We start from the raw sequence: 25,385 nt of genomic DNA on the forward strand, positions 1-25,385 counted from the left end.
CTTGTAGATCTGCTATTTTTCAATAGCTAAATTATAACATAATGTTTAAAACACAAAGGGGTTCCCGCCCAAAATGGGTTAACAGTTCAGTAGTAGAATGCTGTAACGTAATGGTTTCACTTCTTTTATTGTACTTGGGTTCTGTTTTCGTTCGACTCCTTACGCTTCCGTTTCCCCATTTTCGTTCCTGCATCCTTGACTTTTGCCTTCAGGAGTTCATCAGACATAAGTTAGAAGAAGAACAGCGCCAGTTAGAAATCCTTCAACAGCAGCTGCTACAAGAGCAGGCACTGCTCATGGTAACTTCTCACTGCACTGCTCTGTCTGATTCCCTTGCTTCTGCCTGTAGAACACATACATCACACAAGCTTGTGTGTGTGTGTGTGTGTGTGTGTGTGTGTGTGTGTGTATACACACACGTCACACACACTAATGCATGAAAGGTTTCCAGATAGCAATTTGAATGACTTGTGGTGTTTTGTCTTGTACCTGGAATGGAACAGACTGTGCATGTTTTGTAATGCATGCATGTGCAACCTTTGAATGTGCTTCCCATTCAAAGTCAGGGCAAAGCATAGTTGGCACACACTGTTGCATTGATTTGAGAAAAAAGGAAAACCCTGTCTATGGGTGATTGTTCACCTCACGTTGCCACTCGTGCATGGATGTGCGTCTTGGATCAATGACCTGTTTTTGTGCCTTGTCCTCTGTAGACCCTGTCCTCTGTAGACCCTGTCCTCTGTAGACCTTTACTGCCCTGTCCTCTGTAGACCTTGTCCTCTGTAGACCCTGTCCTCTGTAGACCTTTACTGCCCTGTCCTCTGTAGACCCTGTCCTCTGTAGACCTTTACTGCCCTGCCCTCTGTAGACCCTGTCCTCTGTAGACCTTTACTGCCCTGTCCTCTGTAGACCTTTACGGCCCTGTCCTCTGTAGACCCCGTCCTCTGTAGACCTTTACTGCCCTGTCCTCTGTAGACCCTGTCCTCTGTAGACCTTTACTGCCCTGTCCTCTGTTGACCTTCTTTACTGACTGAATTGCATGTCTGTTCAGGAGTACAAGCGTAAGCAGCTGGAGGAGCAGCGCCAGTCTGAGAGGCTCCAGAGGCAGCTGCAGCAGGAGCACGCCTACCTGGTGTCCCTTCAGCAGCAGCAGCAGGACAAGAAGCCCCAGCTGTACCACTACAACAAGAACCTGGAGCCCAACAACAAGCCCGCCTGGGCCCGTGAGGTACCTGCCAACCACACACGCCAGCCCCTTTTGCTCTTATGTCATCTCTCTAACGGCGTGACGCAAGGGCAAAATGGCCGACCGTGCGTTATACAATCCGTTATTGGACACGAAACTACACTATGAAGCTACGCCCATGACAGTTTAAGGTTAATGCATGCTCCATGTTGCTGTGGTTTTCTGTTTAGGTGGAGGAGCGCAGTAAACTCAACAGGCAGGGCTCACCCAAAATCTGCACCACTGTCTCTGACACTGCCATACAATCACGCGCCGACTCCGTCGGCCAATCGGGAGGCGTTCAGTCTGCTCAAACGCCACCGATGCAGCGTCCTGTTGAGCCTCAAGGGGGACAGGGCAAGGTGCGTGTTTGTATGAGCGTGATACAGCATTCTTTCAAAACCAAACTGGACGTTATGAACTACAGCACTGTTTCTCAAGCTGGACCATAGCATAATTATTATAAAATAAAATCTAGGGATGTCCCGATACACTTTCTTTCGTTTCCGATACGATCCCGAAACCACAATTTCTGTTTTAGCCAATACCGAATACCAGAGAATAATATTTATAATACAAAAAGAAAGATCTTATTTTGAAGTCCAATGACCGGGAATAGTGTTTATAGCTATCTATCTCGTGTTGTGTTTATAGCAGACACCTCACTCAAATGTGCACTTGCAGTTTGGGCAACTCCAAAGCAAAAGCAGCAAGCCCCAACATTTTATTTACCTGCTATAGTGTCAACCCCTTTCCCCTGTGTCGGATCTGTGGTTAGACTGGCATATATACCGATATGAACCGATATGACCAAATCAGGGCCGAGCCGATACTTTTCCGATACAGTATCGGGACATCTCTAATAAAAACATGGATAGTGTATATATACTGTGTGTGTGTGTGTGTGTGTGTGTGTGTGTGTGTGTGTGTGTGTGTGTGTGTGTGTGTGTGTGTGTGTGTATACGTATATACGGGTGTCGCAATACTTTTTTACGTTTGATACAGTGTATTGAAATTACAAGCCGTATCGCGATTCTCGTTGAATGTTACTCCAGCACATGCACACGTCTGCGGGAAGCCACGAGGCACTGTTTTTCTGTGCATTCCGCGTCAGTACTGACAAATGCACACGTATGCATGCATTTCCGGCGGGGAAAATGGAGCCGACAGACGAGTTGACGAGAGAGAGAGAGAGAGAGAGAGAAACAGCTGGTAGTGTTGCATTGTAGCGTCCAGTCTGCATTACATTTCATTTCCCCATCTGTCCGGTAAAAAGACGACCGCCAATAATCCCAAACTCCCACATCATGCGACCCCGCGGCCTGGGTAGACCACCCAGGCAAGCCTGGGTGGTCTACTCGTGGCCCGCAAACTTTGGAAAGCAGTCATTTGGAATGGGAAGAAAACTTAACTTTTCAAAGAATGTTTATAGTATTAATATCTTAGGCCTGACGTCGACATAAAAAAAAAGTCTTCTGAAAGAATATATATTCAAAGATTTGTGCCGCATTTTCACGATTTTTGAAAAATAGCAGACCTACAAGCTCGTAGCGCGCCACTCGGTGGCGCGCTACGAGCTTGTAACTGCTATTTTTCAATAGCTAAAGTATAACATAATGCTTAGTTAAAACACCAAAAGGGGTTCCCGCCCAAAATGGGTTAAACGTTTTTTTATTATTATTGAAATAAAAGTTACTTAGAAACAAGTAATTTTCTTTACAAATCGAGACTTAATAGCCTAGTAATTAATAATGATAGGCCTAACCATATTTGATATCGAATCGTGACCTGAAAATCGAATCGTCGTGAGTTAGGCTAATCGTGACACCACTAATACACACACATGCACACACTTGTTAAATGTTTTAAAAACTTATTTTACTAATGGGTGTAGTGTGGGGATAAATAGTGCAGTATGAAGACTGAAACATTGTTATGGAGATAGAGGAAGCTGATGATGTACCAAACCATTCTTGTTGCCGTGTGGATCTGCATGAACTAAAACTGTATTTGTCAGTATTATCTCTATGTATTTACGCCTTGTTGTTCTTCTTTCTTCCCTTCCCTCTTCACTGACCTTCACACATTCACCCCACACATCTGATCTTAATACATACAACCATGCACTTACATTACCTCTCCACTGCTTCATTGTACCTTCCTGCCCCTTTTTTTCCCTTCAACTCTGCCCCTCCACCCACCCATCCTGGGTTTGCTGCTGTTGCTTGAACTGCCCCTCTGCAGTTCCAGATGGCCCACTTGGTCCCACTGAAGCCCTATGCTGCCCCTGTCCCTCGCTCCCAGTCGCTCTGTGATCAGCCCACTAAGACCATGTCCGCGTTCCCCACTCAGGATCCCTCCCTTAACCCCTCCCCCCGCCCCATCCACTCCCGGGAGCTGGTCCGCCAAAACTCTGACCCCACCTCTGAGATCCCCGCGCCACAGGCACACCCGATCCGGGAGGACCGTGGCCCCTGGATCCGACTGCCAGAGTCAGAACTGCCACCCAAGGTGAGGCCATCTACTAGATATAGTTGAAGGAATGTGATTATCCATGTTTTGGATTCCACACCTACTAGAGAAAAAAAAACCAATAATAAAGTTGTCCTGGGCCATCTCTAAAGTAGAATACAACTGATAAATGTTAGTCTCGTGTTTTCCTCAGATCCCCCAGAGGACCGCATCCATTGCCACAGCCCTCAACACCAACCTTACGTCTGGCATCAGGCATCCAGTGAGAGCCAGGTAATACATACAGATAAGTGGCTTGGTCAGATAAATTGTCTCAAGCTTAATACTTAAAGTGTTGGTATATCTGTTACCTGTGGCAGCAACCCAGATCTCAGCCGCAACGACCGCTGGGAGAGAGGAGATACCTTGAGCATTGCGTCTAATCTGCCTCAGACTGGCTCTCTGGAGAGACACCGCATCCTCAGTGAGTCCCTTTGTCCCTCATGCTTTTGCACCAGTGTTGTTTTTGGCGGCACATTTTGATTTTAGTTTTAGTCATAGTCTCTTGAATAGCTTTCATTTAGTTTTAGTCACATTTTAGTCACCTGGAATGTTTTAGTGTTTAGTCTAGTTTTAGTCGACTAAATATCATAAGATTTTAGTCGACTAAATCTACAGTTGATTTAGTCGACTAAAATGTATTTTGGCGGGCCTTGATGCCGTCGTAATGACTGATTTTACACTTGCTGAAAATAGCCGATCTACAAGCTCACAACGTGTCGCGCTGCGACACGTTGTGAGCTTGTAGATCGGCTATTTTCAGCATGCAACCAAGTGTAAAATGACTTATACTGGATCTCTTGTCCACTAGTCCCTTCCTAACATTCTAGTCTAGTTTGTATTTCTTGACGAAATTGTCGATATATTTAGTCTTAGTTTTAGTCACCATAGCTTAGTTTTCATTTAGTTTCTATTTAGACAACTACAAAACAACTACTTTTGCACTACCGAGTCTCTTGACGTGAGGCACATTTAATAAGCACAACTGTTGTGGTGATGCCATTTTCAGGTTCCTCTAAAATGGACTCTCCTCCGATCCTATCCCATGATGGCCGTCACAAGCCAGGGGAGTCTCGCACTTCCTCTCGTCCCAGTCGTCCTGCTGTAAGTTTTGTCATGTCTTTTTCTCATCCGTTTGCACTTTTTGGCAACTTTCAGAGTTGATAAACTCTCTGGAGTTCTATGGATCCAGCTTCTGTGTACTGTAGATATAATGTCCTTGCTTAACACATCTTGTGCCCAAGACGTCTGTGGACGTCCTGGGTATTGCGCAACGTGCATAGCCCAAGACGTCTGTGGACGTCTTGAAAAAAAAAAAATGTATTATTTTTTTTATTAAAAAAAATCAGAAAAATCAAAACACTTTTTTTTCTTTTTTTTTAACACGTGGTGCCAAAGTTTGTTTTTTTCGCCATTGAGAATGCATTTGGCGTTTAAATTAAATAACTCAGAAACTATAAAACATTTCAAAGTAAAAAGTTCCAGCATGTGTCTCCACAGTCAGCTGAATTATAAAAAATGTGAATGGATTTTCTAGGTGAAAGTGATTTTGGGCAGTTAAGCGTGGGCTCTCAATGTGTTAATTGTGCAAATTCTATACCTTGCTTTTCTTTGATAATTGACACAAGCATTAACTTAGATTTTCTCCTTTTCTCCTCAACATGTCTCCTCTCTTTTCACATAACACTCTTTGTGCTTTTTTTACTTTGCAAATTCCCTTAATGTTCTTGTCTTTCACAACACTGGCTCCTCTGATGCACAGAGTTACAAGAGAGCTATAGGAGAGGTTAGTACCAATGCTTATGTTTAGACTGGCAGTTCCAAATCCCATTTTTGGCCTATCCAGATTGGAATCAGATTGTCTGAACACCAACAAAAACATGGAAACTGATTTTCATGTATCAGATTTGAACTACATTCCTAGGTGGTTTGAAATGTGATTCATAATCTGATTTCTAAAGATGTCTCAGTCAGAAATTGCTGATCTACAAGCTTATAGATCTGCTATTTTTGCAAGCCTCATCGATGTATGACAGAGTAAGTTAAGCATTACTTATGCCAACAGTATGTCATTAACGCAGCAACCAATGCAGATAGGTCGACAACGTCTGAACACACAAATCCGATCACTGATCACTAGCAAACGGTGTGGACAGTCGGTCCTAGAGATCGGATTTGAGAAACAAATGGGATTTCTCTGCAGTCTGAAAAAAGCCACAGTGTAACAATGTGTTGTGCAATGCCCTAGACGCGTCGTACCAAACCCTACACAGGTTGTGCAAGGACGCTCTGTGATTGGCCAGTCGCTGTGATTGACAGCCTAACCCTCAGTAAAGCTATACCTAACCTTAACCTCAGTAAAACTATACCTAACCTTAACCTCAGTAAAACTATACCTAACCCTAACCTCAGTAAAACTATACCTAACCCTAACCTCAGTAAAACTATACCTAACCCTAACCTCAGTAAAACTATACCTAACCCTAACCTCAGTAAAACTATACCTAACCCTAACCTTAACCTCAGTAAAACTATACCTAACCCTAACCTCAGTAAAACTATACCTAACCCTAACCTCAGTAAAACTATACCTAACCCTAACCTCAGTAAAACTATACCTAACCCTAACCTCAGTAAAACTATACCTAACCCTAACCCTAACCTCAGTAAAACTATACCTAACCCTAACCTCAGTAAAACTATACCTAACCCTAACCTCAGTAAAACTATACCTAACCCTAACCTCAGTAAAACTATACCTAACCCTAACCTTAACCTCAGTAAAACTATACCTAGCCCTAACCTCAGTAAAACTATACCTAGCCCTAACCTCAGTAAAACTATACCTAACCCTAACCTCAGTAAAACTATACCTAACCCTAACCTCAGTAAAACTATACCTAACCCTAACCTCAGTAAAACTATACCTAACCCTAACCTTAACCTCAGTAAACTTAACTTGCCCGTGGGCGTGGTTATAAGCACAACCCGTGTAGGATTTAGTATGTCGCGCCCTAGACCTGCCTTGAACCTGTAGAAGTCTGCAGTAGGCCATGTGCATGCAGTGGGGTCTGCAGTAGGCCATGTGCATGCAGTAGGGTCTGCAGTAGGCCATGTGCATGCAGTCTGCAGTAGGCCATGTGCATGCAGTGGGGTCTGCAGTAGGCCATGTGCATGCAGTCTGCAGTAGGCCATGTGCATGCAGTGGGGTCTGCAGTAGGCCATGTACATGCAGTGGGGTCTGCAGTAGGCCATGTGCATGCAGTAGGCCATGTGCATGCAGTGGGGTCTGCAGTAGGCCATGTGCATGCAGTGGGGTCTGCAGTAGGCCATGTGCATGCAGTAGGCCATGTGCATGCAGTGGGGTCTGCAGTAGGCCATGTGCATGCAGTGGGGTCTGCAGTAGGCCATGTGCATGCAGTGGGGTCTGCAGTAGGCCATGTGCATGCAGTAGGCCATGTGCATGCAGTGGGGTCTGCAGTAGGCCATGTGCATGCAGTGGGGTCTGCATGCTTTACGCCATCTCTCCATCTTTTTGTGGAGGGCATCTTTTCTGTGCATTTGTCTACATCCGTTTTTGCCTCCATTTTCCAGCTTTCAAAGCACTCCATAGAATTCCATCCTATAATAAATCTCCCCATCGTAACAGTTTAACCACGTAGTGCTCTAATGGCTAAATGTATACGTTTTCACATGACCATTTGGACAAATGTCGGTGAACTAGAATGTGGTATTTTCAGCGTAACCCATTTTGACCGTAGGACGTGTGGAAACGTCATAGCTAATCCGACAGGTTTGCGAGGACGTGTACACACGTCCTAGCGCATTTTCATTGATGTCAAACGAGAGATAAATATTCACCTCCTTCTGCACCATACTCCTTACTGTTCGCGCATGCGCGTTGCCGTTCACTTCCCTGTTTACGGCTGGGAAAGAATGCCTCGTATCTACCTAATCTAAGGAGCTCTATGTGGTTTTGACCAGATGGATATACTAAGCTCTTCATTTCTGACTTCAACATGCCTCTCGTTCAAAATGTTAACGCGAGGGATTATTCAGCGTCTTTATCGTAATCATAGCGAGGTAAGCAAGCAACATTATTCCTCCCGGTTTTTGTACGGAACGGAAGGGGGGGGGGGGGGGGGGGACTTTCAGAGTAAAAGCTACCATATCTGCGTGGCACCCCGAGCTGCTATTTTGAAAGAAATCCTGGCGCTGATTGTGTTAATAAAATTAATAATGGTCGTGGGACGAAGTTATAAACTCCTCAAAGATCCTTTGCTTTCATAGGGGATTCGCACTGAGACGGACTGAGTCTGTTTGATTTGAACCGTTCCCGAATACGGTTGCCTGGAGCACCCGAGTACACTGGCATAACGCACTTTGATCCTCCAGATGGCGGTGTGCTTGATGGCTGGCGCACACAGACACTGACCATCAACTCTGCACCGTTGTCTCCTATAAACCCAAACACACTGCATTGCCTCATTACTGTCAGCCTGCTATTCACTGTCAGTCAGTTCTGTGCTCCAGTGTCGTGTTTGATTAGTTTGCTATGGATTCTACTTTAGCATTATTATTATTAGTTTTACTTTGGAGACTACAAGAGCCACATGTGGTCCGCAGAATTAGATCAGTGCGTACTGCGCGTACACACAGATTTAAGAGGAGACGGGCGGCGTTGAGAAATGCGCTAGTGTTACGTGTCGTGCAGCGTCCGTGTGTTTTTTTTTGTTGACGCTTGGCTCGTCGACTAGAGATTATGTCACGTTCTTTAAAAAAAAAAACAGTCCACTTCCTTCTTTAGGTACGCATGCATTCACATTGGAACGAGCCAAATACACTTCAACGGTCCAGAGACCCGCCCCCCATGCGGTCCCGGGGACGGTTGGGCGATCCGGTCCCGGGAACGGTACGCATCGTTCACACTACCACAACACCTGCCAAGTGGTCCGGGGTGCGCACCCGGGACCATAGTGTGAATCCCTTATCAGTCAATCCCCAATCAGTCACAACACCTTGGAACAGGTTTAATGTAATGTCAACAAAGAGAAATGGGCTACTTCTAGGTCATTCTTCCCATCATTTCCTACCCTTTTTGATGGGCGCTAGCCCCTCCTATACCCAGCTTTCCGGGTTTGTGTGAACACAAGCATTGAAGACAAAATGTGAAGATGGAAAAGTGACCACGCAAATTGTGATTGGCCCGCGTGATTGGGTGGTAGATGTGAGGACGCAAATTGTGATTGGCCAGAATGAGATGTACATTGTATATGAGCTGTTGTTACTGTGAAATATCACAGACTCGTTGCACAACATTCTCATAGCAATAAGTGGTACAATGATATACACCCCTGAACAGGGGCGACAGTGGGTCATGTGTAGAGTGGCCGAATGGGAACCGCAAGGTTCCCAGTTCAAACCCGGGCTCCCCCGGAGTTGGTGTCCTTGAGCAAGACTCTGAACCCCTAATTGCTCCCGATGTGCAGGTTGGTGACTTGCATGGTTTCCTCTGCCATTGGTGTGTGTGAATGGGTGAATGTAATGCACAATGTAATGCACAATCTATGTAAGGCGCTATATAAATGCACCATTTAACACACGTGTGTATGTGTGCTCAGGACCATGGCCTGTATGCCAAGGAGCGCATCGAGGAGCAGCCGAGACCCCCGGTGAAAGCCAACGACTACTCGTCCTCTTCAGACAGCAGTGAGAGCAGTGAGGAGAGCGAGAGTGGAGAAGGAGCAGAGGAGGAGGAGAGCCCCACAGACCGGTCAGTCTAACACACTGGTTCCCAAACCTTTTCATGTCAAGGACCCCCAAATTGACACTAATTAGCTCCATGGACCCCCATTTGAAAAGATATGCCAGGGACCCCCCCCATAAGAGAAGATTTTGACGGCTCTAGCAGTGATTCTCAAACAGTTTAATTTCAAGGACCCCCAGTTTGACCTGCATTAGGCTACGGACCCCCATTTAATGGCATTTCTAGCTCTTGAACCCCAATTTATATTGCAAAATCTAATCTTAATTTCACTCTTGACGGGTCCATTTTGGTTCCATTTGTATGCTCTCTTGAGTTACACACCCATAAGGGTCCATTTGGTTCCTAATCTATCATTCAGCTGGGGACCCCCTGGAACTCCCTCAAGGACCCCTGGGGGTCCCCGGACCCCACTTTGGGAACCACTGGTCTAACAAACTTAATCCGAAATAGCCTGAAAATAATCAATCACTTGACAATCTGGTGTGTGTGTCTGTGTAGTCTCACGTAGCCAGACAACTATTCCACATTCTCCGAATGCTGTATAGTCTGGAACTGATTGATTGATTGATAATTTTATTAGACAAAAAATGCAGACAGTACAGGGTACAGTCAAGCACAGCATTGGTCCAAAAGGACAGCACAGAAGAAAGACCTTGCGGCCTTGTTTCCATTCGGGTCCTATGCATTCATTCACAACATGTCACAACAGTGACAACAAACAATACGTTTCTCAAACACATTAAATCTACATGTACAGGTTGGAATAGAAATACATTAACCCATTTAGACCTGAGGACGCATCTGTGTCATATTATAGCTTTTAACCCATTTTGGGTGGGAACCCCTTTTGGTGTTTTAACTAAGCATTATGTTATACTTTAGCTATTGAAAAATAGCAGATCTACAAGCTCATAGCGCGCCACCGAGTGGCGCGCTATGAACTTGTAGGTCTGCTATTTTTGGAAAATCGTAAAAATGCGGCACAAATCTTTGAATATATATTCTTTCAGAGCGAACGTTTTTTATATTTCGACGTCAGGCCTGAATGGGTTAATAAACATAAAGGGGGGAGGGGGGAGCCAATCACCTTCTCTCCCTTTGACCTGATGACTGACAGGTGAGTTTTCAGACCCTTTTTTAAAGGAAACCAGTGATCTGCTTGTTTTGAGGGAAGGGGGCGGGGCATTCCACACTTGAGTGGCAGTGCTGTGAAATGTGAATTTACCCATATTTGTTCTGAAAATGGGTGGCACCAGATAATTATTTACGCTCCCTCTAGTATTATGGCTGTGGGAGTTGCTCACCTTTTTTGAGGTAATCAGTCAAGTAAATAGTACACTACACCTTCCGAAATCCGAGCAAAGAAGCTGGATTCCTGTTTTATTTCCATACCTGTATGCTTAGGACTGTAAAGACGAAACGGAAGTGAGGTGAAGGCTTTCACTTTGCTTGCTTATGATCAGAGCTTCCGTTCTCCAGACTGTATAACTTGCTCATGATCAGAGCTTCCGTTCTCCAGACTGTATAACTTGCTCATGATCAGAGCTTCCGTTCTCCAGACTGTATAACTTGCTCATGATCAGAGCTTCCGTTCTCCAGACTGTATAACTTGCTCATGATCAGAGCTTCCGTTCTCCAGACTGTATAACTTGCTCATGATCAGAGCTTCCGTTCTCCAGACTGTATAACTTGCTCATGATCAGAGCTTCCGTTCTCCAGACTGTATAACTTGCTCATGATCAGAGCTTCCGTTCTCCAGACTGTATAACTTGCTCATGATCAGAGCTTCCGTTGGCAACAGTCTGGCCACGTCAGCGAGACTAGTGTGTGTGTCTTCTCTCTTCTGGTATTACATTATGTCGCCCAGCCCTACTAGCCCATTCTGACCTGAGATCAGATTCTAAAAATGTCTTCTACATCCTGACAGTTTTCTGAAAAAGCTATGTTTCTATGTCAGTCGTTCTTCGATTTTTCAAAAATAGCAGAACTACAAGCTCGTAGCGCGCCACTCGGTGGCGCGCTATGAGCTTGTAGATCTGCTATTTTTCAATAGCTAAAGCATAACATAATGCTAACACCAAAAGGGGTTCCCGCCCAAAATGGGTTAATGAAACACCCAAGCTAAACTCTGTTTCTATGTCAGTCGTTCTTCGATTTTTCAAAAATAGCAGATCTACAAGCTATGAGCTTGTAGATCTGCTATTTTTCAATAGCTAAAGCATAACCTAATGCTAACACCAAAAGGGGTTCCCGCCCAAAATGGGCTAGTAGTCTTTTTTATAATTATTTCTTTGCATTACTCATTTACTCCTACATCCTTCCCCTCCTGTCCTGCCGTTTTATTTCAGTAACAGGGATGCAGACACAGACTCTGTCTCCACCATGGTGGTTCACGAGGAGGAAGGCGAGGGGGAGGACGTGGAACAAGCAGGAGGCTACGGGGACCAGACCATGCTGGTACAGAGGGTTAGTCATGCTCGCAGACAATTGAAATGCATCCATTAGATCAGGGGTGGGCAATTATTTTTTCCCCAAGGGGCCAAATGAGAAACTATTGTGGCGGGCCGTGCCCAAAAGGCTGAACTAAATTCTGCGTAATATACATTTTATTTCTATATAAAAAGCAGTATATGGCATTTTTTTTGACAAGCTGGTAAGTGTATAGGTTATTATTAGGCATTGAAAAATTGAGGTTGCCTTTCATAAACATGCTTCAAAATAAAAGCAATGCAGTTTTAGTCCATGCATAAGGACGGGTACAATTAGAAAGTACGTTTTATTTTCTAATTTCCAAGTAACCTTTCACAGGCCGGTCCTTTCGCGGGCCGCATGTGGCCCCCGGGCCGTATAATGCCCAGGTCTGCATCCAGTGCATTCCGTAAACTTCCGGTTCAGAACTTTGCCAATAGAAGTCTCTATTGGCAAAGACTGGCCCGATAAAGTGAACAAAGGTGACGCAACACTCCTTTATATGGCTCTAGTCTGCAAACCACTAAACAACATATATCGGCAAATTCTGATCAGCTTGTTTTGGCTACATTCTCTATTGTCTTTGTCAGTAAAAGAAAAATACAATATTATCTCAATATCTCTTTGTATTAGGTAGTGGTGGGAAAAGATTTGACATCACCCACTAAATCTCATGATTATATAGAGCGCCGAAGTCCTGACGTCACTCGCTCATCCCCATGTTCACGGAAGTCCTGACGTCACTCGCTCATCCCCATGTTCACGGAAGTCCTGACGTCACTCGCTCATCCCCATGCTCACGGAAGTCCTGACGTCACTCGCTCATCCCCATGTTCACGGAAGTCCTGACGTCACTCGCTCATCCCCATGTTCACGGAAGTCCTGACGTCACTCGCTCATCCCCATGTTCACGGAAGTCCTGACGTCACTCGCTCATCCCCATGTTCACGGAAGTCCTGACGTCACTCGCTCATCCCCATGTTCACGGAAGTCCTGACGTCACTCGCTCATCCCCATGTTCACGGAAGTCCTGACGTCACTCGCTCATCCCCATGTTCACGGAAGTCCTGACGTCACTCGCTCATCCCCATGTTCACGGAAGTCCTGACGTCACTCGCTCATCCCCATGTTCACGGAAGTCCTGACGTCACTCGCTCATCCCCATGTTCACGGAAGTCCTGACGTCACTCGCTCATCATGTTCACGGAAGTCCTGACGTCACTCGCTCATCATGTTCACGGAAGTCCTGACGTCACTCGCTCATCCCCATGTTCACGGAAGTCCTGACGTCACTCGCTCATCCCCATGTTCACGGAAGTCCTGACGTCACTCGCTCATCCCCATGTTCACGGAAGTCATTTCTCTATGGAGAATTGATTGAAATATTTATTAACAGTTTGCAGAATTACCGTACATTTCAAGCACAACTCAATACAAAGACTGTTAACTGTGAGTGGACGACCCAATAAAGCATTACACTTGTTTACAAGAGTGTCCACCTTGTTCAATTCATCAAATAACATTTGATGAAATAACATGGGGTCATCTTAAAATCATCTCATATAAGCATTCTGATTGTGGTCCAAAAATAAACTTAAGTGTCTCGGCGAAATTGTCGGGGAGGTGTCTCTGTGTCATTTACGACTCATATTTGATAGCGTCTGTTTCTAGCGAAAATGTAACTAATTCATTAGCAGTAACATTCACGTTTTCTCTCAGTCAGTTGATTCTTCATATCCATATGAGTGAAACGCCCGGGATGACAACGCAGTTCTTATGAGGCGATCTAAAATCCTTCTATGGGGATTACAATGCAAATATAAAGTACATGAACCCGGGGACTTGCGGCCTCTACCAGATACCGTCAGACTTCGGTGCTCTATAGCCCTATAGATTAGCCAATTTATTTTACTGGTACTGCAGATTTTGTCAAGTTGTGCAGTTGAGTTACACCAGGGGTTCTCAACGTTTTTGGCCGGGGACCCCCGAAAATGCTTTGGCAACGTCTCGGGACCCCCGCCCCGCCCCCTCCCGACCCCCAATATAAATTGACTGCTACAATAACCTTAAACCATTTTGGGCGGGAACCCCTTTTGGTGTTTTAAGCATTGTTATAATTTAGCTATTTAAAAATAGCAGATCTACAAGCTCATAGCGCGCCACCGAGTGGCGCGCTACGAGCTTGTAGGTCTGCTATTTTTGAAAAATCGTGAAAAAAAAAATATATATATATATATTTTTGAAAATAATTTGGGGACCCCCTAAAATAATTTGGCGACCCCCCGAGGGGTCGCGACCCACGGGTTGAGAACCCTTGAGTTACACTACCCTACTCTTAAGGTATTATATGATAAGGTGCTGACTGCATTGTAATGGATGCTATTGATCAGTAGATCACAGAGGCTGTGCAGGTAAACCAAGTGCCATGCCCCTAAAAAAAAAAAAACGAAAACGAAAAAAAGGTCCCCTGCCAAAGTGACGGCTCGTCCATGTGTGGATGGGGTGACGCCCAAAATACTTATATATATATATATATATAATAAGCATCCAGACAGGTTGTCTCATTGATTTAATTTTGAATGTCATTTCCCCAAGTCACCTTAAATTCAAGTGGCAGTCTGCCACTTGAATTAAGGTGACTTGATGGATTGATTGACATGAAGAATGTAATGCAGCATCGCTATTCCAAGGAAGGGAAACGCCGAGAGACATGTCGTGCCGTCAGAATATTTCAGAATAAAGGATTTAGACTAGAGTGCCAAGCAGATGAGGGAGATTTTACGAACGACAATAGTTCCGCCTTAGAGAATTTTGGTTCCTACCTACAGTAAACTACTATGCTGAAACTTGAAACCGACACAGAGGCCGTTATAACGGACCCCCGCAGATAATAATAATAATGCAGCTGGTTGACTTGTTTGTTTTCGTGACAGACACCAGAGAAACGGAGTCACAATGGATACACAAACCTGCCTGATGTGGTACAGCCCTCCCACTCCCCAACTGACTCAGCTACACACTCATCCCCTGGGAAAGATTCTGTGTATGATGTAAGTTCACAATCTGCCCTACATTTTTCATTATTTTCTTTCTAAATGTTTTTATTTTGTGGCCTTCACCTTTATTTTATTGTATTTTTTTATGGAGGGATAGACGGTAGGCTGACAGGAAATGGGGGGGGGGGGGGGGGGGGTGACATGCAGTAAAGGCCGTCGGGATCGGGAATCGAACCCGCGGCACACTGCCAGACTGGATTACCAGCCAAGGTGCCTGGACCGCTGAGCCACGGCCCAGGCCTTCATTTTTCATTATTAATTAATCGTGGTGAGATTGGATGAGAATTGCATACAAGAAAGATCACCAAACCTTAAAGGACGACTTTGTTTTTTTTTTAAACTAAGGTTGATGTTTTAGGTTGTCATTGGAGAAAATAAGTGTTTTTTTCATTACTTGCTTTCTTTCGTTTTAACGATTTTATCTATTTTGACAGGGGGGCGGGGGCATTCGAACACGTGGCTAAATATGTCTTCTTTTGAATGTTCAGGCGATTTCTTTATTTACTATAGTCTTACTAGAAGCCCAGGAAATTACATCTGGTCACAAAAGATCACGGGATCTATTGAATGTGAAACGGGAGGTGACAAACTGACATCATTGAGCCTACAACACAGTACGGCCGCCCCCTAGTAGTCACATTGTTCATTCAAACACACAGAAAACAACTACTGTGGCCAAATGTACTTTACTGGGTCTAGTAGGTCTATAGCAAATAATAATAAAGAAATCGCCATAACATTTTGTAAAAACAAAAATACATATTTAGCCACGTGTTCAAATGCCCCCCTGTCAAAATAAAAGAATGCTTTATTTTATTTTGAAAAAGGTTTAACACTCAAGACTGGAATAATAATTTTCACTCCCCCCCCCCCCCCCCCCCCCCCTCACTCAACCAGTACCAGTCCAGAGGTTTGGTCAAGGCATCTTCTGGCAAGTCCTCCTTCACTACCTTTGTGGACCTTGGCATGTACCAAACACCTGGGGGAACGGGGGATAACATCAGTGTTGGTGGTGAGTCATGTACTAATCATTTAGGGCACAGGGGATAACATCAGTGTTGTTGGTGAGTTGTTTGGCATACGGTAACCAACCTTTTCAAGCCCAAGAGCCCATTTTATTCCCAATTGTAAGCCATGATCTACCACTAAAATAGGCTATGTTTAAAAAAACACTTTGACAGGCTCAATGCATGTGCACACAAACACTATAGTTTAAATAAGAATAAATACTGATAATCAATGCCAAAATATTAAGACAAATGTATTTTTCCATAGTCAGACTGCTTGCTAGGTAGTAGTGAGTGAGTGGCTGTTTAGCTCTGTGGGTTTTTAGTTGTGCATCACAAGTTCACAACGGATAGCGGTCAAACAAGAGAACAAACAAACTCTGCAGTTGATGACTCGATACACATGTCTGGGGCCATCACTGCGAGCTATTCAAAAGCCACATTCTGTGTATTGGTAGTGATGGCTGGCTGCCTGTCAGTCTTACACCCGCTCACTCCGGGATCTACTTGAATGGCTCGTGCGAGCTACTGGTAGCTCCCGAACCCCTGGTTGGTTACCCCTGGCATACATAATCACCTGGGGGCACAGGGGATGACATCAGTGTTGGTGGTGAGTTGTTTGGCATACATCATCACCTGGGGGCACAGGTGATAACATCAGTGTTGGTGGTGAGTTGTTTGAGATATTGTTGGGAAACCAAAAGCAGAAAATGGGATATTGTAATGAAAACGCAAGCAGAAATAAAGTTGTAATAGAGATGCGCGAATCACTCTAATCCATGTGTACACGTTCATTATCCATCTGTCATCCAACCAAACCACTGTCGCCGATGTAGTGACTGTACTCTACATAATATCCTAACAAGACAACAGTCTTGTCAAAACTTGACTATTGTAACTCCCTCCTTACTGGCCTACCGGCATGTGCACTTAAGCCTCTCCAACTGATCCAAAATGCCGCAGCTCGCTTGGTCTTCAACCAGCCAAAATTCTCACATGTCTCCCCCCTTCTCCGCTCCCTCCACTGGCTCCCGGTCGCTGCCCACACAGAATACAAAACTCTGATGCTGGCATTCAAAGCAACCAAAGGTATGGCTCCCCCATATCTTGCAAGTATTATCGAACCCTACAAACCCTCCCGCGCACTCAGATCAGCCAATGCAGGGAAGCTGGAAGTACCCTCACTAAAAACGCCGGGACAACGATCCACACGTCCCAAACTCTTCTCCCTTCTGGCTCCAAAACTATGGAATGCACTTCCCAATCAGAACTGCAGCCTCACTCCCATTCTTCCACCGTAGTCTGAAAACCCACCTTTTCAGACTCCATCATGGCCCGTAGCACTTACCCTACCGCCTTAGATAGCACTTTTTGTAGACTTGGATAGCATTTGATACAGACTTATAGCTATGTAGACAGCACTAGAACTGCATTGTATGTAGTCATAGCACTTCATAGTACATATGTATAGTATATATGTATAGGTTATATGTATAGTTTCATTATATAGATATTCCAGTTTCATTATATAGATATTCCACTGTTACGTTCTTAGCTTACGCATTTTCATGATAACTACTTTTTATGTATGTGATGTATTGCCATGAGCGTCTGCTAAATGTCCATCAAGCCCTTCGTCCTTCATCACTCACAAGTTAATTCAAATTACGTTTGTCCAGTTCCTCTCTCTAATGTGTCCGTTAACATGGCACTCTGCAGGCTTGGGTTCCAGGTTTGACCAGCTGAAGATGGAGGTCAGAAAAGGCTCCATGGTTAACGTGAACCCCACTAACACGCGCCCCCACAGCGACACTCCCGAGATCCGCAAATACAAGAAGAGGTTCAACTCTGAAATCCTGTGCGCCGCTCTCTGGGGTGAGACTTTAACCCATTCTGGACGGGAACCCCTTTTGGTGTTGTAAGCATTATGTTATACTTTAGCTATTGAAAAATAGCAGATCGACAAGCTCGTAGCGCTGAACCGCTTGTAGGTCTGCTATTTTTGAAAAATCGTGAAAATGTGACGCAAATCTTTGAATATATATATATTCTTTCTCAGCGAATCAAATCTTTGCTTCTGGGGGGGGGGGGGGGGGGGTCCCTAGAACAACATATTTTCAGATGGGGGTCGGTGGTCAATTACATATAGTTTCTGGGGTCCTTGACATGAAATATTGAGCACCACTGATATAGAAACATATAGGTATTTCAGAAAACTGACAGGATTTAGAAGATTTCTTTTTAATTTCGACGTCAGGCCTAAATGGGTTCATATCCCTTTACAACAACTCTCTTTTCTGAGCTGAAACACATTTCAATGTACATAAAATGTTATTGTACACTTCATATGCTACCTTCTGCAACCATATACATGTTGTTGTACACTTCATATGCTACCTTCTGCAACCATATACATGTTATTGTACACTTCATATGCTACCTTCTGCAACCATATACATGTTATTGTACACTTCATATGCTACCTTCTGCAACCATATACATGTTATTGTACACTTCATATGCTACCTTCTGCAACCATATACATGTTATTGTACACTTCATATGCTACCTTCTGCAACCATATACATGTTATTGTACACTTCATATGCTACCTTCTGCAACCATATACATGTTATTGTACACTTCATATGCTACCTTCTGCAACCATATACATGTTATTGTACACTTCATATGCTACCTTCTGCAACCATATACATGTTATTGTACACTTCATATGCTACCTTCTGCAACCATATACATGTTATTGTACACTTCATATGCTACCTTCTGCAACCATATACATGTTATTGTACACTTCATATGCTACCTTCTGCAACCATATTAATGTTATTGTACACTTCATATGCTACCTTCTGCAACCATATTAATGTTATTGTACACTTCATATGCTACCTTCTGCAACCATATTAATGTTATTGTACACTTCATATGCTACCTTCTGCAACCATATAAATGTTATTGTACACTTCATATGCTACCTTCTGCAACCATATACATGTTATTGTACACTTCATATGCTACCTTCTGCAACCATATAAATGTTATTGTACACTTCATATGCTACCTTCTGCAACCATATAAATGTTATTGTACACTTCATATGCTACCTTCTGCAACCAGTGTTGTTTTCGTCGACTAAAACTAAGACGAAAAATGTTTGTCGACCACCTTTTTTCACTGACGAAAACTAAATGGAAACTAAATAAACTAAGCTATGATGACTAAAATGAAGACTAAATGTATTGACAATTTCGTCAACAGATAAAAACTAGACTAAAATGTTAGGAAGGGACTATAGTGGACAAGTATGAGTCATTTTACACTTGGTTGCATGCTATTGCGGCTATTTTCAGCAAGTGTAAAATCAGTCATTACGGTATCAAGGCCCGCCAAAACACATTTTAGTCGACTAAATCACCTGTAGATTTAGTCGACTAAAATCTTATGACATTTAGTCGACTAAAACTAGACTAACAATAAAACATTTTGGGTGACTAAAATGTGACAAACTAAATTAAAACTATTCAAGAGACTATGACTAAAACTAAAATAGAAATTTGCTGCCAAAAACAACACTGTCTGCAACCATATAAATTCTGTTTCATACGACGCCTTAGACACAATGTTTAAAAACAAAAAGATTGACACTTTTTAAACGTCATCTGCAAGATTGTATGAAATTAAATCTAAATGTTTGCCAGGTGTGAACTTGTTGGTGGGCACAGAGAATGGTTTGAAGCTACTGGACCGTAGTGGTCAGGGCAAGGTGTACCCTCTCATCAACTCCCGGCGGTTCCAACAGATGGACGTCCTGGAGGGTCTCAACCTGCTCATCACTATTTCAGGTCATTATGCTTGATTTATACTTTTCGCACACAGAAAATATCTGATCTACAGTTGGTACAAATGTCCTCCCCTCTCACTGTCCTCAGTCTATCGTCTTTCCGCCATTAAAAATAAATGTACATTATGGGCATCACCATAAATACTGTAGCAACACAGAGGTTCTGTGTTGAGATGGGCCTGAACTCTAGATACACATGTACACTAGGTGTACACATGTACACCCGATATCCATACATTAGGTACATGTATGAATATCGGGTGCAGTACTAAGTTCCGACATGTTTTGGTCACAATCTGTGACCAAAACATTAGACTGACAACCTACCCCTAACCTAACCATAACCGCAAGCACGGGATCGGTGCATGGTAGTCTGACTGTTCCCGCATGTCGGACTAATGCTCCCCATCGGAATTGCGTCCGGATCCCTGGATAATTATCCTCAAGTTTCAAGGTGGTTTGTATTCTTTTTGTCTTGTGCGTCTTGTTGTCCTCTGCCATCGACCTGCTAATGTGTTGTACATATACTACATAGGTAAAAAGAACAAAGTGCGTGTGTACTACCTGGCCTGGCTGAGGAACAAGATCCTGCACAATGATCCTGAGGTGGAGAAGAAGCAAGGCTGGACCACCGTAGGAGAGATGGAGGGGTGCGTGCACTACAAAGTGGGTGAGTCCAATCCACGTATTTTTATACAACAAGGTTGAAACAAAGTGCTGTACACAAAGAAATACTAAAATATCAAAGAAAAACAAAAAAACAATACATAAACAGGGCAACAAAAGGACACAAAGCAGTGGAAGCAGCAACTCTTAATCAGTATGTTCAAATGCCAAGGAGTACGAGTGAAGTGAAGTGAAGTGGCGAAAGGGCCTTTCTGTGTGGAGTTTGCATGTTCTCCCCGTGTCCCCTAGGGTAGGTACCCTCACATGTTCTCCCCGTGTCCCCTAGGGTAGGTACCCTCACATGTTCTCCCCGTGTCCCCTAGGGTAGGTACCCTCACATGGTGTCCCCTAGGGTAGGTACCCTCACATGTTCTCCCCGTGTCCCCTAGGGTAGGTACCCTCACATGTTCTCCCCGTGTCCCCTAGGGTAGGTACCCTCACATGTTCTCCCCGTGTCCCCTAGGGTAGGTACCCTCACATGTTCTCCCCGTGTCCCCTAGGGTAGGTACCCTCACATGTTCTCCCCGTGTCCCCTAGGGTAGGTACCCTCACATGTTCTCCCCGTGTCCCCTAGGGTAGGTACCCTCACATGTTCTCCCCGTGTCCCCTAGGGTAGGTACCCCTAGGGTAGGTACCCTCACAAAAAACATGCAGTAATCCTGGTCTCTAAACTGCCTCCCCATGGCCAGCTGGGGCGCCTGATGGAGGGGAAAAGAACTGGTTGGAATAACGTGTTCCTTCCATGCGCTACGTCCAACCAGGGAAACTCCCCCCCTGTCAGGTGTAAAGGAGCAACTTGGGCATGAAGGAAGCATGAATTCAAGTCCGTTGCTCTCCCCATGTCCCCCATATATGGGGACTAGGTTGGCAGAGGGTGTGTAGAGCCCAGGATCACATTAGATAATTGACACAGGGGTGAAAAATGGGTTACAAAATCGTGGGATAAAAAATAAATAAATATATATATATATATATATATATATATATATATATATATATATATATATATATAAAAAGAAAGGAATACAACACAAGTTTTCAGACGTGATTTAAACACAGACTTGAGAAGGATTGAGGATTGAGAACATGACATGAGGTGGAAGTTCATTCCACAGTGTGGGTTCTACAACGGAAAATGACCTATCCCCCCCGGGATTTCAGCTTTGATTTAGGGATCTTGAGAAGTGACTGGTCAGTCGACCTCAGGGAGTGATTGGAAAACATTACTGTTATGCCCCCCCTTCCCACCGCCCACCTACTCCTCAATGAATTCTCATAAATGTGTTTGCCCCTTGTTGGCACGGTGAATTATTGATCGTGTGAGTATCGTATTTCAAATGGCTTACCTTGTTGTCCATCTAGTGAAATATGAGAGGATAAAGTTCCTGGTGATTGCTATGAAGAACGCAGTGGAAGTGTACGCCTGGGCTCCCAAGCCTTATCACAAATTCATGGCCTTCAAAGTAAGTCCCTCCAGTCCTCGTACCTACAAGCTGAATTAATTAGTGCCAGTCAACCAGCACAGAATTAGAGCTCTGTTCATATTCTGCCTCATGTCTCCACCATTCTTCTCTCCCACCAGTCTTTTGGGGATCTTCCCCACAGGCCTCTGTTGGTTGACCTGACGGTGGAGGAGGGTCAGAGGTTGAAGGTCATCTACGGCTCCAGCGCAGGCTTCCATGCCATCGACGTGGACTCTGGGAACAACTACGACATATACATCCCTGTTCACGTGAGTCTCATAATTATTGGCCATGGTGGCGGCCGGCAACCAACTAGAGTTGTATAAATGGTGCATTTATATAGCGCCTTTATCCAAGGAGCTTTACATAGATGAAACCATGCAAGGCACCAACCTGCACATCGGGAGCAATTACGGAGGGGTTCAGTGTCTTGCTCAAAGACACTTCGACACTAACTCTGGGGGAGCCCGGGTTCGAACATCCGGTCACTCTACCTCTGAGCCACTGCCACACCAATAAACCAGCTCACCCCTCTCTCTACTCCCTTCTCGTAAACAGATCCAGAGCCAAGTGATACCCCACGCAATCGTGTTCCTGCCCAGCTCGGATGGCATGGAGATGCTGCTGTGTTACGAGGACGAGGGCGTCTATGTCAACACCTACGGGCGCATCATTAAAGATGTGGTGTTGCAGTGGGGCGAGATGCCTACCTCTGTCGGTATGGGTTTGAACACACACACATCTAACCCATTGTAGACGGTCTGATATGTTTGATAGTTACGTTTGATCATATTTCAATGTTTAATTGAAGATTAATGTTAAAGGACCACTTCACCACTTTTCAACTTCTCTTCCTATAATTGGTCCTAACTAATGTTCATGATAAAATACCACAATTTTTTCCTACTCAGTCTGTGTCTCATAGGAAGGCTGTGGGCAGTTCAGAAACCCGTCCACCAGTGACATCATCGATGGTGAATCCAAGCTAATAGAAACGGCAGGCTTTCTTTTCCTGAAAAGTTGCAATGCAAAAGTTGAAGCCATCGTTCTCACGATAATACAAATCTAAATATATTTTAAAACAAATCTTGTTTAAAAAAAAATCTGCCTAATGATGATGTCTGCCCAAAGCCCTCCTATGAGACACAGACTGAGTAGGAAAAAATGGTGGTGTTTTATCATGAACATTAGTGAGGACCAATTATATGAACAGATGTTGAAAAGTGGTGAAGTGGTCCTTTAACCATGTTACGCCTGGCATCCCTAGGCTATTTTGGGAAAACAGTTTGGTTATTTGTGCTATTTGTTATACAACGTATACATAACAGGGCTTAAGTGGTTAAGAAATTGTAGACATAAACTACACGGTCAAATTCTTCAATTCACCTTTAGCTACGCCCTGCCCTCTCCCACTTAGACACTCCCACTTGGACACTTTCCAGCCGGGCTCATTCATTCCAATGTAAAAATCATGGATTTTATACATTAAATACTGGTTCATTTTTGGAAACATACCTTTCAAAATCTCTTCCAACTCCGTCAAGGCCTGCCATATGCACTGGAAAAATATGTGCATGGCATTACTTTTTTAAAACAATGTTTTATCATATAGGACAACTATTCTTCACTTGCACAATGTAGGAGGCGGGACTAAGGGGGAGTTCCTGTTGGGATATCACCCCTGTGTTTTCTTCCTGTCCATCGGGAGTGCATGTAAGTCAGTCATCTTCTACGGACAATTATAGTATTTTCTCGTCACTTGTAAAAAAAATTAATTACGTTTTTTAAAAAAAAACGTATTCGTATGGTTCATTAATTTACCATTTGTTTTTATCGTAATGTTTTATTTAGGGTTTTTTCCTCAAGGGGAAAGTTGTATGCTCCAGTGCCTGCATACAACTTTCCCCTTGAGAAAAAAACCCTAAATAAAACATTACGATAAAAACTAATGGTAAATTAATGAACCATATGAATACAAGTTTTTTTTTAAACGTAATTAAAAAAAATTACAAGTGACGAGAAAATACTATAATTGTCCGTAGAAGATGACTGACTTACATGCACTCCCGATGGACAGGAAGAAAACACTTGGGTGATATCCCAACAGGAAGTCCCCCTTAGTCCCGCCTCCTACATTGTGCAAGTGAAGAATAGGCCTATCTCACAGCCCGCTTTCCACGCCCACTTCCGGTAAATAGTGGTGTCTTTAACATTAGCATTTACACGTTTTTTTTGTCAACCTTACCTTGAGAAAACAAAAGTTGTAGACTTCTTAAATTACCTCTGTTAACATGTAGCGTCTATGGAGTGACGTCACGCTATCACCACTAACCCCGAAAGGGGGCGTATTTAGGGGGGCGGGGAAATTCTGTGAGATAGGCTTATTGGTGGAGAGGTTTGTCTAACCCATGTTATGCTTAGCTGTGATTGGACAATAGCAGTTTGGAGAGGGGCTTAGGTATAGGTCAATTATTACAACTTTCACAGGTCACTGAGGATTTTACTGTGTCTGTATATATTATGAATCTGCAACTATCGTTCACTCTGGGCTAGGGCATTAAGCAACTAGTCGACTAGTAAATCCACTAGATCAGGTAGATTATAGTTATAGTCACCAATGTACACAGTTTTTAAATGTACAAATATTTATTACAAAAAAGAAAAAAACGTTTTTTTTTTTAACATAGGTGGTTAAACAACTAGTCGACTAGTAAACTAGGCAACTAGTAAAAATGACTAGAAGTGAATGCCCTACTCTGGGCTGTCGCTGTGCACTGATGTCACTGTGTGTGTGTGTGTGTGTGTGTGTGTGTGTTCTGCAGCCCATATCTGCTCCAATCAGATCATGGGCTGGGGTGAAAAGGCCATCGAGATCCGCTCCGTGGAGACGGGACACCTAGACGGGGTCTTCATGCACAAAAGAGCTCAGAGGCTCAAGTTCCTTTGTGAGAGAAACGACAAGGTAGTAGACGCATGCATCCATTTAGACCCTGATATGAGGTCCATTCTAGACGCATGCATCCATTTAGACCCTGATATGAGGTCCATTCTAGACGCATGCATCCATTTAGACCCTGATATGAGGTCCATTCTAGACGCATGCATCCATTTAGACCCTGATATGAGGTCCATTCTAGACGCATGCATCCATTTAGACCCTGATATGAGGTCCATTCTAGACGCATGCATCCATTTAGACCCTGATATGAGGTCCATTCTAGACGCATGCATCCATTTAGACCCTGATATGAGGTCCATTCTAGACTCATGCATCCATTTAGACCCTGATATGAGGTCCATTCTAGACGCATGCATCCATTTAGACCCTGATATGAGGTCCATTCTAGACGCATGCA

General features: G+C 43.9%; 1 protein-coding gene across 7 annotated transcripts in view; it reads left to right on the plus strand.

Annotated features, from left to right (window-relative positions):
• The window catches only part of mink1 (misshapen-like kinase 1), a 56,405-nt gene that overhangs the window by 28,724 nt on the left and 2,296 nt on the right, over nucleotides 1-25,385 (plus strand). Inside the window, exons 13-30 of one of the 7 annotated variants that reach the window (XM_079507498.1) lie at nucleotides 213-299; nucleotides 1,052-1,228; nucleotides 1,417-1,587; nucleotides 3,470-3,736; nucleotides 3,891-3,970; nucleotides 4,057-4,160; nucleotides 4,746-4,840; nucleotides 9,358-9,509; nucleotides 11,852-11,969; nucleotides 14,906-15,022; nucleotides 15,926-16,040; nucleotides 17,755-17,910; nucleotides 19,758-19,901; nucleotides 20,436-20,570; nucleotides 21,929-22,029; nucleotides 22,149-22,298; nucleotides 22,588-22,747; nucleotides 24,852-24,991. In XM_079507498.1, the coding sequence (XP_079363624.1) occupies nucleotides 213-299; nucleotides 1,052-1,228; nucleotides 1,417-1,587; nucleotides 3,470-3,736; nucleotides 3,891-3,970; nucleotides 4,057-4,160; nucleotides 4,746-4,840; nucleotides 9,358-9,509; nucleotides 11,852-11,969; nucleotides 14,906-15,022; nucleotides 15,926-16,040; nucleotides 17,755-17,910; nucleotides 19,758-19,901; nucleotides 20,436-20,570; nucleotides 21,929-22,029; nucleotides 22,149-22,298; nucleotides 22,588-22,747; nucleotides 24,852-24,991 (2,469 nt within the window). The remainder of the gene's footprint in view (nucleotides 1-212; nucleotides 300-1,051; nucleotides 1,229-1,416; nucleotides 1,588-3,469; nucleotides 3,737-3,890; nucleotides 3,971-4,056; nucleotides 4,161-4,745; nucleotides 4,841-9,357; nucleotides 9,510-11,851; nucleotides 11,970-14,905; nucleotides 15,023-15,925; nucleotides 16,041-17,754; nucleotides 17,911-19,757; nucleotides 19,902-20,435; nucleotides 20,571-21,928; nucleotides 22,030-22,148; nucleotides 22,299-22,587; nucleotides 22,748-24,851; nucleotides 24,992-25,385) is intronic. The other 6 variants (XM_079507501.1, XM_079507500.1, XM_079507499.1 and 3 more) reach the window with 6 other exon arrangements.

The sequence above is a fragment of the Electrona antarctica genome (assembly GCF_951216825.1).
Source record: "Electrona antarctica genome assembly, chromosome: 8".
NCBI lineage: Eukaryota > Metazoa > Chordata > Actinopteri > Myctophiformes > Myctophidae > Electrona > Electrona antarctica.